At 36.2% G+C, this 16,339-nt stretch overlaps 1 protein-coding gene across 1 annotated transcript in view; it reads right to left on the reverse strand.

The window, feature by feature from the left end:
• Positions 1–7,156: 7,156 nt before the first annotated feature.
• DHX15 (DEAH-box helicase 15) overlaps positions 7,157–16,339 on the reverse strand; it is a 59,276-nt gene continuing 50,093 nt past the window's right edge. Inside the window, exons 10-14 of the mRNA XM_055434120.2 lie at positions 15,642–15,833; positions 12,576–12,698; positions 10,962–11,152; positions 8,923–9,092; positions 7,157–7,724 (exon numbers count right to left, since the gene is read on the reverse strand). Coding sequence (XP_055290095.1) covers positions 7,607–7,724; positions 8,923–9,092; positions 10,962–11,152; positions 12,576–12,698; positions 15,642–15,833 — 794 coding nt within the window. The 3' untranslated portion in view covers positions 7,157–7,606. The remainder of the gene's footprint in view (positions 7,725–8,922; positions 9,093–10,961; positions 11,153–12,575; positions 12,699–15,641; positions 15,834–16,339) is intronic.

A 16,339-nucleotide genomic window follows, 5' to 3' on the forward strand; every position in this document is an offset into this window, starting at 1 on the left:
CAGTACTCTTGCCTCGAGAATTCCATGGACAGAAGCGGCTAGCAGGCTACAGTCCAGTCGCGAAGACTGTGGGTCTTTGTTCAGCTATATTGTTCAGACATAACTTAATAATACACATGAACATGGTGACAGAACTTGTATTTACTGATAAGATGAATTTGGTGAAAGACACAGTATTCCCTTTCACAATTAAGTTTTGAAAAGATTCTTTAAATACATATACAAAAGCTATGAGTATTAATTTTAATACAAAATAAACTAATTTCCTTATATATTTAAATATTATTTTCCTCTTCCCTTATGGGACTGCTGGGAAATGCTACAGAAGAAAAACTGGTTTCTGCCTAACAGTTCAAAAAGTCTTCTGCAAGTCTAAACACCTGTCTCCTACTTGCCTGGCTGTGCCTAAACCCTGTCAGGAGACTAAAAAAAGGAAGATCAAAACAAATAAGGCCTTTCCCTGGACATTTCAACTGCATTTGTTCACAGGGCACAACATCCTCAAGTTCTCTTGTAGACAAGTCGGTCATTTATTTGTAATCAGATACTGACCTCAGCAGATGACAGCACAGGATCTGAAACACTATCGCAGACACTGCACTATTAAATATGTGGACTGTGATTCCTTTCAAAACATTCAATGCATTCTTTCAGGCTACTTCCCTGCAAACATCCTCTGGCATATAAGAGAGAACATTTATGTTACTTACATCTTTTTGTTATATTCACAGCAGTATCAATGTTTACACAGGGGAATTTCTTTCCAGGTGATTTTAAGAATCCTGAGTCACGGAGAAGGCAATGGCAAACCACTCCAGTACTCTTGCCTAGAAAATCCCATGGATGGAGGTGCCTGGTAGGCTGCAGTCCGTGGGGTCGCTAAGGTCGGACACGACTGAGCAACTTCACTTTCACACATTGGAGAAAGGAAATGGCAACCCACTCCAGTGTTCTTGCCTGGAGAATCCCAGGGATGGGGCAGCCTGGTGGGCTTCCGTCTACGAGGTCACACAGAGTCGGACACAACTGAAGTGACTTAGCAGCAGCAAGAGTCAGGGACTAAGCAAGACAGACCTCTGGAAGGTGATCACAATAAATATTTCAGAGTTCAAGAATGGAGCTTTACTCAGGACCCACAAAGTATCCAATTATAGTTGTATTAAAAGCAATGGAATAGGAAAAGCTGCTCCTTACAGGCATTTCATTTAGTTAACCCAACCCTTTGGTCAAGTATTATAACTAGTTCTCCCCTAAAAAATGAGGGAACAGTTTAGGTTAAGTCACATCCAGTTTTTTCAACCGAATCAGCTCACTGCACCATACTCTCCAGCCCATATTCCTTGGACAATTGGATTTCTAGCCTGGTGATTAAAAAAGAAGGCAGTCTAGGAAGTTCCCCCACCACCAGTGAGGAAGGAACAATGCAAACATGAGAAAGCCACAGCGGTTAGATTTTTCAAGTATCTGCTGATACCTTACTGTATACCAGGCCGAGTGTTAGGTACCAGAGACCGTGACATGTGACAAGGCCCTCGACCTTAAGGAACTCACAGTACATCAGAGAAAAATGGCCTTAAAATATTCAAGACTCCAAGGAAAGAAATGGAAAAGACAATCATCATAATGGCTCCAAATGTTGGGGAAAAGCAGTTTGTTGTGAATATGTAGGAGGGAATATGATTCACTTTGGTTTGGAAATAATTCTTAATTCAAAAACTCTCTCATTCAACAATGACTAACAGAGGCCAGGTGGGGCGTGCAAACGACAGAAAAATGTGTCTTCCTAGAGGGAACAGCCACAACCCCACTGCAGATTACTGAGTGTCAGGCTAAACCTCAGGTGGGCCTGTCCTTGCCTCACTTCAGAATATTTTGAAAAACATTTCTGAACAATGGGTCTAGCTGGTTTGAAATACTAGGTCACACAAAACAGACAAGCAGGTGGAAATCTGGCTCTTTTGGCTACCAGTTTGCAATCTTTGCCTTAAATGTATGTAAACTGGCTAATCCAACAACTTTGCAGATTCCCAATTCTTACCTACCTGTAACTACACTATGTTTATTTCTTCATCTCTCACTCCCCAACTCTTTGATCAAATGTCCTATATTTGCAATCTTTGCCATTTCTCTTTAGTGGCAACTGGAATCTCAATAAAATGACCTGAATGAAGTTTAGATTAAGTTGGCACACCAAGCCATTTCATTCACTTGTACCCTAAACCAGCTTTTTTTGGGGATACCACATGTAATTGAGATCTCAGTTCCACAAGGGATCAAACTGGAGCCCCATGCAGTGGGAGCAGAGTCAGGGAAGTCCATAAACCAGCCATCTTTAATGATTTCTTTGCTTTATCATTACCTTATCTTGTTCTCTTTCACTCTTACTCTTCTGTTTGGGTTCAGTCTTCTTACCTGGATTATAATATTATTTTCTAAGTGGTTTCCGGGTACCCCACCACTTCCAATCCATCCTCTATAGTGAACTTGGATCCACTTTTAACCTAGCCTTCGAAGCCTTTCCAATCTAAATTCATAGACTCATCTGTCCTCACACTATAGTACAGACAGCACGCTCCAGTCAAGACGGAATACTTGCTGTTCCCTTAATACACCATCGCAACTGGCCCTGAATGCCAAGAGCACAAATCATGAAAAGAAGAAAAAAAGAGGATAAATGGTGTGTGTGTGTGTGCTCGACAATATTTATAAGTTCTGCTGATTTTCAAAAGAAACTCTTAAGAATATAAGAGAAGTCAACAGGCTTGGAAAACGTGTCAATTATATACCTCACCAAGAACTTGGATCCAGAATATGTAAAAAACTCAAACTCAACAATGAATTTAGTTATAAAAAACTAATGATGTAACCAATCATTTCACCAGAGATATGAAAGGCAAACGTGTGTGTGCTGAGTTGCATCTGACTCTCTGTGACCCCACAGATTGTAGCCGACCACGCTCCTCTGTCCATGCCAGTTTTCCAGGCAATACTGTTTATCATTCTTACTCCAGGGGATAGTCTCGACCCAAGGATTGCATTTGCATCTCCTGTACTGGCAGGTGGATCTTTACCATTGTACCACCTGGGAAGATCCATGAATGGCAAACAGGCATGTAGAAAGATTCTCAACTTCTCCAAAGATTGGTCGCTAGTGGAATGCAAATGGAAACCACAAAGAGGGATTACATACCCACCTAAATGGCTAAAATTTAAAATAAAAATGGATAATTACAAAACACAAGAATGCAGAGCAACACACATTGATGGTAGGATATTTCTCATAAAAATTAACCATGCACTTACCATACAACCTAGCAATGTTTACTAGGTAAAACTTTCCCTGGTGGTGCTAGTGGTAAAGAACCCACCTGACAATGCAGGAGACCTAAGAGACATGGGCTTGATCCCTGGGTTGGGAAGATCCCTTGAAGGAGGGCATGGCAACCCACTCCAGTATTCTTGCCTGGAAAATCTCCATGGAGAGGAGCCTGGTGGGCTACAGTTCATGGGGTTGCAAATAGTTGGACACGACTACAGCAACTCAGCACACACACACAGCCATACAAACGCCTATATGCAAATAGCTTTACTCATAATACAAAGGCTGGAAATAACCCAACATTCCAGCAACAGGTGAATGCATAAACAAATATGATACATAATGGAATACTGAATACATAATGGAATACTGAATATACTAATATGTGCAACATGGATGAACCTTAAGAGCATTATGCCCAATGAAAGAGGGTATTAATGTTGTATATGATTCTTTGCGACCCCACGGACTGTAGCCTGCCAGGCTCCAAAACGGCAACCAGTTTATGACGTTCTGGAAAAGGCTAATAAACTAAAAGGACAGAAAGTATGTTGGTTTCCAAAACTCTTGGGGAGTTGAGTAAGGGGATTAGTGAACAAAGGGACTGGGGGAACACTTTGGGAGTGATCAAAATGTCCAGTATTGATTGTGGTGATGGTTATACAACTGTATAGAGCTGTTAAGCTTCATCAAACTACACCTAAAAAAGATAATTTACTGTATGTAAATTTGTCTACAAAATACTCAGTGCCTGTTGGAATCCTAGTATTGGTTTGACACACAACGAAATGTCCGCCACAAAATTTTGATCATTAACCCCAAAGTTACGAATGGCTGGCTAGAATCCAGCTTTGAGTGAAGAAAAAAAAAAGATCTAGAACTTCTAAAAGGGAGATTTAGCATACAAATTTGAATTTCCAGCTTGATTTAAAATACCATTAGGCACCGTCCAAGACAGAGCCAGGGATGTGAGTTTATTTATCCCAGGTCTTCACCACTTCCACTGAATCACACTTAATCATTTAACTTCCTGGGCTGCTTATTTACCTCTTTCCTCAATACTCGAATAATCCTTAAACCATCTTTCCTTTCTGATACCTATTAGCTCTTTCATCTTTACCAAATTCATTATACCTTGCTTTTATATTATAGATCTTTGAATACATTTTTAAAACTCCAACCAAACCATAATTCGAGACACCCTCTGAATTACCAATCTATTTTTATAGACTCACACAATGCCTTCCAGAATTGGTACTTATTAAAACAAACATGATCAGTATTACTAAACAATTAATATAGAAATTCTCTGAAGGAATACCATGAAAATGTCTATTACGGAGAAATGTCATCTTATCAAACAGAATAAAATAGGCCCACACATTAAAAGAATGCAGGAAACTTGCCAAATACAAGTAACTCCCAGATTTGGATTAAACTTAGCATATGACTGATTGCAGTATTTAAGAAGCAATTTTTAAAATGTCTAACCTTAAAAGGTTATTTAATGGGCTATAAATGCATTTAATGTGGGGTGAGGTTTCCAAATATTAACATTGTGAGCGCTGAGCCACATCCAAAACTATCATGTAATAACTAGACACCGTAAATTTATACTGAGATTCATGGAAGCTAGAAGGTTATGGTTGCATGAAAGGGTAACAGTCTTAAGTTGCATTAACAGAAGCAATGGCATGTCTGGTCCTCTGGAAAATACAGATTCCATTACACTCTGCCCAGTTTAGACCATAGTATTGACTATAATCCAGAAAACACCTAGCAGAAGTTAAGCAGGAATGTTCAAAGCTGTTCAAAGAAGGCTGAGGGAAACAGGCTATTCAGCCTAAATAATAAAGGTGACAGTTAACTCAAATAACTAAATGGCATCATGCAGAACAGCCAGACGTATTTAACTTTACTCTAGAAGAATTAAAAACAATTAGTTACAGAGAAGCAGTATTCAGATCAGCATTTCTAACAGAACTATTAAGATGTCTTCTAAAGTAATGGTGTCTCTAAAGCAGAAGGGATGGCCGTTAAAATTATTGAGAAGAGAAGCGCAATTGTTTGCAGGTACCTTACAAACCTAAAAATCCTCAGGACTAAATCATATAGCTTTTATTTTGGGGGATTCTAGCTAAATGGATTGATTACAGGGTTATGTTTATTTTATCTTGTCCTATACCCGAGTTGTCTTAATTCCTTCACCATTTACAAGCAAAGGCTCCATTTGCTGCTGGTCTTCCTTCCTTAAGCTACACAGTCTGCACTGTATCTAGGGGTTCTGTATCCATGTTGGTTGAATCCAGGGATGTGGGACCTGGGTTAACAGAGGGCCAATTGCATCATGCCATTTAATACAAGGGACTTGAGCAACCACGGATTTTGGTATCCACAAGAGGCCCTAGAACCAATCCCTCGCAGATACTATATTCACAACAAAAAATAGTTCTAGTTTACTATTTTGAGAGATAAGGAGATCTCTCAAGAAATCATCAAAAAAGACTTTTCTGAATATTATGGGGGGAATTTTAATATTTTGGTAGGCATGATAATAGAATAAAAACTCAGTTTGCTCTAATGATTCCATGTAGCTACTACCAACACATATTCACCACTTATACGATACAAAGAATACTAGCCATTCCCAGAAACTCTGCCAAATAAATAACAAACGCTGTTCTACACACTGCTCTATAGCTTGTCTCTGTAAGAAAACATAATGGTCAAACTCCAGATTTTAAAACGCACAAGGTTAAACAATACATACACTAGAAACCTATTTATTATAAAATCGGATAGATTTATAAAGATATGCAACTGATTTACCAACTGTATACTGTGGTATAATTTGATTAACAGACAACATAGGCATACAATGTTGCCAACAGTTAAACCCAGGATAAATTTGTAACCGATTTAAACAAAATCTAAAATATTATTTCAGCACATAAATTATTCCATTGGAACAAAACAAGGCACTTAATAGAAGTATCCCAGTAGGGTGAAAAACTTCCATTTAACTTCCTTAAACCATACTAGATATATGCCTCAAAGTAGTATTTAAATTCCAACTATGTACACTATAATTTACTTTAACATTTAATATTTTTAATGAGTGGGAAGGGTAGAAGAGGTGAGTCCGGGCATTAATGAGTACAGTATGCATTATTTAAGTATAAGGAACTGATTTACTAGGGACCTTTTGATAGGACTCACCCTGAAGAATACACCTGACCCTTAAGATGGGTCACACCTACCCTCTGATGCATCATTTGTGGATAAAATATTTTTTAACACGTCTCTGCCTGTCAGAGGGAAGGAAATTCACATTTTAACACACTATACTAATGACTTTGTACACTGCACAAAACATTCAACATTAAGAATTCAATAAACTGACCAAGATCTACAATATCACTTCCTGTTGTCTATTTAACACAAACATTTGTTTCAGTGACTAGAGTACATAGAATGTCTAAGTAAAACAAAAATATCTGCTAAAAATTTGGTAACAAAATAAGTAATCAGTCTTATAGAATAAACTTTATGATGAAAACTATCATTATTCTGTCTTTGGGGATCCAATTCTGAGTTAAAAACTACATACTTTATCCCACTAGATCAGATCCTAACTAACCTAACAAAGTGCTACAGTGTTCTTTAAAACATACCGCTTTAATGGCTATGTTAAAGAGCAGCCCCTGTGGAAAGATGCCGAATATGGAATCATAGCACACTTACAATTTAGGGAAACAAAAAAAAAAGCCCCACACTTGGGAAGAAAAGAAGCCATACTTAGATTAGAACAAAAATATTAAAGTGCTGTGGCCGAAATTAGTATAAATAGACTTTATTGAAGTCAGTGCCTCTGTACCGAGACAGAAGATTGTGTCTACATAAGCACAAGTTGTAACATTTCACAACTTCTAAAAGGAATGTCAACAATTACAACGATCATGCATACCATGGTCGATAATCACATTTTAGAAGCATTTTCAACCATTTCTAAAGAAATGCTTATAACATTGTTATATATAGAACTACTTTCAATAAACTGCAGAACATTGATCGACTTTTCCAGTATAAGCTACAGTGTCAACACAAAAGGGAGGCATAAATGTTTAATTTATGAAATCAGAATGGAATATTTACTGTAAAGAAAAATTAAAAAGCTTTCAAATAAAGGCCATTATTGAACCAACATGAAGAGCACAACTTGAACTTTTCAGTTCGTTCATCTTTTAAAGCTGTCCTCTGAATAACTTCAGTTCTAAGCATTGAATTTCAGTACTGTGAATATTCCTTGGATTGCAGTTTGGCAATGATGCGGTCCAACTGTCTCTTTGCTTCACACTGTGGGAAATTGCTCATGTCATAATATTGAGGGGCAATTTTCACCAACCTGTCCAGGAGGGGAAAAATCACCAAATTAATAATTAAGAGTACTGGAGCTGCTGATAGGATAGGCATTACTCATTAATACTCTGATAAATGCAAACCTATAAATACAAGCTAATGTTAAAATTACAAATATCTAATCCTTATAAACACTACTTTTAGAAATGTGCGCTTCTTAGTAAGCTGCAGATTTTCTGATGGTGGACTTTTCATACACTTAAAAAACAAAACAAAAAACCACTCAAGATAAATTCTTATAAAAAAAAATACTCCTTTCTTTTACACAGACATTAACATAAGGTCATAAGTTTCTTCACTCTGGAACACTATTTTGATCTACCTCTCTAAAGTTACAATATTACAAGTTCCATACAAGAAACACCCTGATATTCAAATGACTGGATCTTCTCATTTTCTAAGTTTTAATAACCATAAATGTAACTCTATACTCCAAAGAATACACCTGACTGAATCTTTTTAAACATTTAGCCATACAATTTTTTTCTCAACAAAGCATTTAAGATAAAATGGTAATGTCCTACACAATTTAAGTGTCAAAAGCCACAAATCAATGGAGGAATGAAGCCTCAAAATATGTAGCAAGTGACATCTACTAAAGTAAGTGCTTTCAGTCCCACCATTCTTGGCTGACATTTTCTATCTTAAGTTACAGAATAGATTCTGGCCCCTGGAAAAAAAGTCACAAAGGGAGACAGCAGTAGGTGGGTAATTTTGCTTAAAGTCAGTCAGTTCTGATCACATTTTGTGAATCAAATATGCAATGGTACAAAAAGAGGTGCAGTTTTTAATGCCTGATTTGCTTTTAAAGCACCAACATATAAACAAACAATAAGTGAGAGCCAAAATACAAAGACTGACTGACTACTGGAACCTGGAGACCAAGTTAACCACAACAGCAAGAGAACGGCTTCAAGATGCTCTTCACGTCAGTCAAGTATAACTCTGTCTCCAAATTGCCCATGCCCATACTAACAGTTCAGCCATCCTCTTCACAAAGCAATTATTCTTAAGAGTTAACCACACCATTTTGGGCCCCAAATCTATACACAGGAGTATACACCCTAGCTGAGGAACACCCAAGTTCCCCAGAGTGAAAGGAAGAACAAGACAAGACTCTTTTCAGATTCCATTCTGAGCTAAATGGTAAAGAAAACTTGTAGAATGAAAGACATTGAGCTTACCATTCGGGCTTGATATCTGTACACGTCCGGATGTAATTCTTTGTTGTAAGAACAAACTCATTATAAAGCACCCATTCAGGCTTGTGGTCAAGAACAGTAGAGGGATGCAACTGAACCACTTGGTTATCTTTCACAGTTAAGTAATGCCCTGTTCGTTCTAAATGTGCCACCTGAAACCGAAACCCAGTAAATTAATACAATGCTTCTGACGTGCTAGTTACAAAACAAAAGTGATGTAAAGCTACGTATATAATCAGGGAAAGGCAAGTCTCACCTATTGCTTTTAATCTGATGTCTAGACTTATTTACTACTGTCAATAAAAGCAGCAATCAGCAAACTACAGCAGGCTAAACCCAACTCACTGTCTACATCTTTAAGGCCTCTTAGCCAAGAACAGTTTATACACCTTTAAATGACTGGGGGAAAATATCAAGAGAACACTTGGTGATGCTGGAATGGAAATCACATGAAATTCAAAATGTAAGTGTTTTGGAACATAGTATGCCTATTTGTCCAAAGTTGCTTTTGCACAACAAGGGGATGCAGAGTTGAATGGTTTCAACAAGGGACCTAACGAGCCCACAAAGCCTAATAGTATATACTATTTGGTCTTTCTGCTTGAGACTGGTTCTTTAATACCAGGTGGGAACTATGTAGTTGATGAACAATTACTAAATAATGAAAATCCATGTTTAAGATAGAAAAATAGAGCAAAAGTAACCCACAATGAGAGCTTTAATAAGAAAAAGAATTGGAGGGTGGGGAGAGGGGAGAGGAGATATATGTGTTTCTTGGCCTATATTTCTATCTATAATCAAATATATCAATTGGATCAATATCATCTAACAGTTAATTAACAAATATCAAAGCAGATGACAACATGCCCTTTCCAGTTCTAGAACTCTAGTAACAGAGCATGTATGAAAAACAGAAATAAGTAATTCATAATTATTAACATACAAGAGAAAATAAATTCAATTTCACTCAATAAATATTTACTAAGCAATAACTCTAGGTGCCAGGCACTACACAAAGTCCCATTTCTAATGGATTTCAGTTTTAAGAGAGAATTAGAAATCCACAATGCTTGAGTAATAGATTTAGGAGTGAAAAATCCTAACTCTGATAAGCACTGAAACTTCAAAAAAGATGCCACAATAAACATTCTGTTATTCTGATCTCAAACACGACAAGGCACCGATCTCCTTTCATTCTGCCTCCATGCACTTAATGGCCACTCTATGTTATTTGGCTCGTTTGGCCTTAAGGCAGGCCACATCTTACTTATTATACATAGCCAAAGGAGAGAATCAAAGAACAAGTGGGATATTTAAAAGATAACTAAAATCAATCTCATCTCAAATGAGGGACTGATGTGTTTTCATTTTTTCATCAGAAACACTTTCATTTTGAAAAACGTATTGGTTTCATGTCCCTTAAACTATAAGAATTACCCTACAAGTTTTAACTTCACCCTCAATATAAAACACTTAAAACCAAAAGAAATATTTAAAAATTATTTTTCATCTTAAATCATTATTCCATATCCAACTTTCCCAGCACCCAAGTGTCTTATTATAAATACCAAAGATCACGCTACAGGATTGTGCATAAACAGTAGCTTATTTGAATTTTAGGGTGATTAGTTTCCCCAAAGAAAGGAAAGTAAATTGTACTTCTGGATCCATCCAGAAAACTGCTTCCTTTCAGCATTCCATTCTAATTATACATCTCCAATTAAGATCAAGATTCAAAGAAACTCTTTGATACATTTATCCAAAGTCAAAATTTGCACTGAAGAAACAGCTTGTAAAATTGATTTCTACATAACTGGATCCCTAACTATGCCATCTGGTAAACTTAGACATGTAAAAACTTTTCAATATATTAGTTCATTCAAGAACCTGGACATAAAATTAAAGATTATTTATAGGCATTCTTTAACTGAATTTTGTGTTTAAGTGGATTCCAAGTACTGCTTATAGAAAACAAATATTAAGTAAGCATTTAATTACGTACTCCTGTACTGTCCACATACCTGCATAAAATACCCAGTAACCAAAGCTTTTCTTATATTAATATAATAGTCCCTGCTTGTAAAGTCAGTACTTCGACGAGGCAAATTAAATCTGTCCATAATTCTTGATAGCTGCTGGCGTACATTATCTGCTGACATCAGGGACCTGTAGTTAATGAAGTTGTCATAACACCACTGAACCGACTCATGATCTACAAAGTTGGAAAGAGGGAAAATAAGAGGGGACATGAATCATCCAAATAGGTGTATTACCTAATTAAAAAATAAAATCAGTATAAATAGCAAGCTAAACCAAAAAGGGAACTAAACCACATCATTTTTATAAATTAATCATAGTCTTCACCAACTTTATTAAAAACCTGGAGTCAAGTTCAAAATTAAAAACAGCATTAAGGTTTTTGGCTACTGAATGACAGAACAATGATTTTGGAAAAACTATTTTAAAGTTATTTTACCCATGAAAATCTACCTGGCTATTTTCAACAGATAGTCTTAACAGGGGTGGATTGAGAGAATCTGGAAAAATGCCATGTCTTTCTCATTTTCAAAGAAAAACAGGCTTAGATTAAGACTAAGACTATCAAATACAACTTTAAAGTTATAAAAATGAACCTCAAGAGACTACTGTCACATTTTCCTCTCATTTAATTTTCATAAATAGGGCATCGCTCATTATCACTGTTTCCTTGTTTTCAAATAACTGGAAAATGTTTTTTCATGTTGCTAAATATTCTCTGAAAATATGATATAAAGTTAGAAGAATATTTCATCATGTAGCGATAGCATCACACTGAACCATCTTTCTACTGGTGGGCATTTAGGTATTTTTCATTTTTCTTTACTATCATAAATAACTGTGAGATAAAAAACTTGAATTGTATCTCTGTCCAAAGAATACTAAATTTCAGATTATCGATAGGTCAAAGGGTATGAATTTGTTAAGGTTCTTGGTAACATCAAATCTACTGCTTTTCATAAAGATAACATGTATTTCTATTCCCACCTCTGGTGTTAAGACTGCTGCACTGCACTCGACCCACTCCTACACAGCTAAAGACTATTTTTCTTTAGCCTTTGCCAATTTTATAGGTGAAGAAATGGTACCTCTCAAATAATAATGCACGTTTACTGAACTGCAAGTAATGCTGAATAGCCCCCCAATCGGGTTTATGAACCACTCACAACCTGGTCATTCACATTTATAGCCTATTATCCTATTTCATTAGTTTACTTTTACATAAGAGCTATTTATTAGGAAAAATATTAGACAGTAATAATTCTGTAAGTAATACAAAACTATTCAAACAAAAGGCAAAGTTAAAAAAAAACTATATCAAAAGCTGTATGTTTATGGTAAATTTTATACCAGCATTTCATTTTTACTGCTCTGTATTTTCCAGCTTTCTAGTGCTTTCCTGATTATAAAAATAAACAACTTTGGAAAAGATGGGCTATTTTTATTTTAAATGCTAGTCAGGAGATTTTTCTCAAGTACCTCTGGGTTTCTAATGTAAAGTTGTCACAGATAATAAATGAAAGGGAGATGAAGAAATACCTTATATGCTGCAAGTGACGTTTAGACAAAAGAGTGCCTTCAATCTAATTTATACTTACTTTGTTTAAAAGCATGGTAGACATTCAGCAGTGTCAGATGATCTCCATCTATGTGGGCAAATCTCATCTTGGCCTCATCTGCAGCTTTCTTGGCCTCCGTGGGACGAACAAAACACTGTGGGACTAAACAAGGTTGGTATGGGCCCAACACAAACGCCCATATCGATGAGTCACGCATTCACAGACAGAGGAACAAGGCCTAGCTAGGTCAGTTCACAGAGCATAGGGCAGGGCAGGATGGCCTCCAACTGCATCTTGGACTGTTTACTACCTTGATTTGGTACATCAACACCTAACCACATCTGTAAGACAAGAGGGTTTCAAAGCTACAGGGTACCTGATTATTTTTAACTAAATCTAAAAGTAGGCATCAAAAACAGCTATTCTGAAGGCCATCAAGATACTAAAAGCTCAACTTATTCAAAAAACCAGTGCCGATAGCTCTACCAATAACCAGAATTATGGTGTCAATAGCCTTTTAGCTAAACAAAATTTTTCAAAAGGTCATCCATTCAATCCACTGAATTCCCCACTGCAGGACTAAAAACAACTTTCCAACCAGTCTACTGCCACATTTCTATCGTAATTCTTCCCTAGTGCTGTGGCTATTACCAACTGGTGGGTATCACTATTAGCACTGGTGAGCAGAAGCATATGAAACATAAAAAATATCATGAAATCTTGGGTTTTGATGATAGCAGTAGTGGTGGAAGGTTAAACCGCCTTTGAATTAAGAAAATTCAAAAAGGCTAGGAATATTCACCCTAGTTTTCCAGCATTTTAAGAAAAAGATTAGCAAATAAAGTCCCAAGTCCTTTTTAAAAATTGTTATTTGACTCGAAGTCCTCATATAAAAGCAGAATCCAATATTTTAAACGTTGACAATTAGTCTGAAACAGTCATTATGTCAGGGTCATCAAAATGAACTACAATATTTTTTTAGAGCCTCATTATTAAATCACATAAAACTTGAAGTTGTTACAAAGTGTGTTCTACATTTTTTGAAATACAACTTTCCTTAATTCACTTTAGCAATTCCATAGTTCTTATAAAAGCAGTATGAAAATAAAAATATTTAACAGCTTGGGACTTTGTCAACACATTTTTAAAGCTCTTAATACCTTGTCAATAAAAAAAATTATAAATCATCAGTTCAGATAGAAGATAATAGGAATAATCGACAAGATCAAATACAGTATCAAATTACTCTTTGCCATCCATACAGTTTCCCCTTTAAAATGATTCCAAAGAAGCCAAATAGAAACAATGACACATGATCACAGTAAATATTAAGTCTTGCTTAATGTAACTGAGGCAAGGTAACAGATATAAATACAGAAATCTCTCACAGCTGTGAACGTGAATGTGAACTAGCTACCAGAGTTAAATAATTGGGTTTAAGAAGCACTCAATAAGGCCCCTGATTTTTTACTATTTGTATCAGGACCCCCAAACTCCAGAAACTCCTGAAATGGTAAACAAAGCATTACAAACTAAGCAAACTGTTTTAGTTGCATGACTTCTTAAACCTTTAACATTCCCCCTCACAAATGCCTTGCTTAATAACTAATGTACATACATGTTCACTCTCTTGATGTGCTAAAGACAACTAGTTATCCCCATGCTTTGCAGAACCACTAAAAGTAAGAGATGTAGACGGGAGATCTCAACTGCATCATAATGATCAATTTTTTAAAGGGCTAGCTAGTTTTCTAAACTCGAATAATGCTAACTCTATAGTATGCCCGATAAAAGAGAACCTAGAAAAATAAAAACCAGGTAGGTAACAAACACAGTCTGTTAACTCTTACCCCACACTCTCTAAATCTAAAATGTTGGTTTAACTACAACCAGGAGAATCTAACAAAAATCACATATGTAACAAAAGGCAGACAACAACCTACCACCACCTCCGCAAGAAACTACAATTTCATTAAAATGATTCAGTACTGCCCTGCCCATCTGCTCTGAGTCTGATCAATCATAACTGCAAAAAAAAAAAAATTTTCACTAGTTCTTAAATTAAAAATTCACATCATTAAAACATACATCTAAACTAAGCCAAAAATTTTATATTTAGAAATTTTAAAAATTTCGTCCTTTAATTTCATGTAAGAGTTTGACTTATTTGAGGTATAAATAAGACCAATAAACCACTCTGTGACTGAAGTCAATTTTCCCCGGTACTGAAATTAGTATTACAGAGTACTCTGACAGTCAGTAAAAACTTAATATGCTTTCTATTTTTAGCTGTAAGAATCAGTGTACATTTCTATGTTAATAACATTTCTCTGCTTTGGAAAATCTTAATTCCAAGTTACTATTTGTGAATAAAGTGTTACAGCTATTAATAAAAAACAGTAGTATTTGTTCAGCTCAACGTTCCAATTTTTTAAATAAAGCAATTTTACCTATTAAACGTATTTCTTTTATCAAATGTTTTCCTGCCACTGTAAAAGAATTACCATCAGCTTAGATTTTAAACCTAAAATTATACATTACTACTTCTATTTATTTTATACTAAGTTTAAAATAATTATTTGACTGCCACTGCAATACAATTTATACATGAAGAAAAAGCTTACTCTTTAAATGATAGCTTGGTTTGTCTCAGGCTCACTTAAATAGTGCCAGCTACTAAAACAAAGTTCTTCCTTAGCTTTCAGCAATAAACTGCAAAATTGATGGACCTACCAAAGAACTCAGTTATAGTATCTTCAGACTTATTCTTTAATTTTTTTGACTATAATGTGAGGCTTGCGGGATGGAACCCACACCCCCTGCAGTGGAAGCACAGATTCTTAACTACTGGACCACCAGAAAGTCCTGGACCTATTCTTTTCTGACTGAGCCAATGTTTTTTACTACATTTTGTGCACAATGCTTTACTTTTGTAAACACTATATTATTATGAAGCTATTTTTCAAGATATTTAGCAAACAAAATGAGTCCCTTAAAAAATCTATAAAATTCACTATCATACTAAAAATTAAAAACAAACCCAAAAGTGAAGTCCACCCAAACTTTGAAGAGCTGGGCTTTTTTTAGTTTCTTTCCCTCTATTACCTGACAACATAGCAGTAATAGATAGGACCTCATTAGAACAGTTGTAGTCACAACTTGCAATAACCATTTTAGCCAGCTGTGGATCTAGAGGAAACTCGGCCATCATGGATCCCAATTCAGTCAGATCTCCATCATCATTTAAAGCAGCCAGATAATTCAAAAGTTCTAGGGCTCTCATCAGAGTTTCAGGAGCTAGGAGGAAAAGGTAATCTATTAAGACAAGCCGTCTTAATAAGCAAAAATGTGACAAAACATAAACTATTAGAAGCAATCTCATTTTTCATTCTACAGTGGACCAAACATAAAACTCAAACTGCCATCAAATTCAATTACAGAGATCTAGCAAACTATCCGTTCCATTCCGTCGCTCAGTCGTGTCTGACTCTATGCGACCCCGTGGACTGTAGCCTACCAGGCTTCTCCGTCCATGGGATTCTCCAGGCAAGAGTACTGGAGTGGGTTACCGTTTCCTTCTCCAGGGGATCTTCCCGACCCAGGGATCGAACCCGGGTCTCCCGCATTGGAGGTAGACGCTTTAACCTCTGAGCCACCAGGGAAGCCCATGAATCATATAAAACTGCAAAACCTGCCTGTACAGGAGTTAAATGTCACCTTAAGTACATTAACTGTTAACTCAACAATGTGTTTATCAAATTATTTTGCCTCAAAATAAAGAAAGAAAAATTTTCGTATTTTCA

The sequence above is a fragment of the Moschus berezovskii genome, chromosome 5 (assembly GCF_049115385.1).
Source record: "Moschus berezovskii isolate FMDL1 chromosome 5, NW_MosBer_1.0, whole genome shotgun sequence".
Taxonomy (NCBI): domain Eukaryota; kingdom Metazoa; phylum Chordata; class Mammalia; order Artiodactyla; family Moschidae; genus Moschus; species Moschus berezovskii.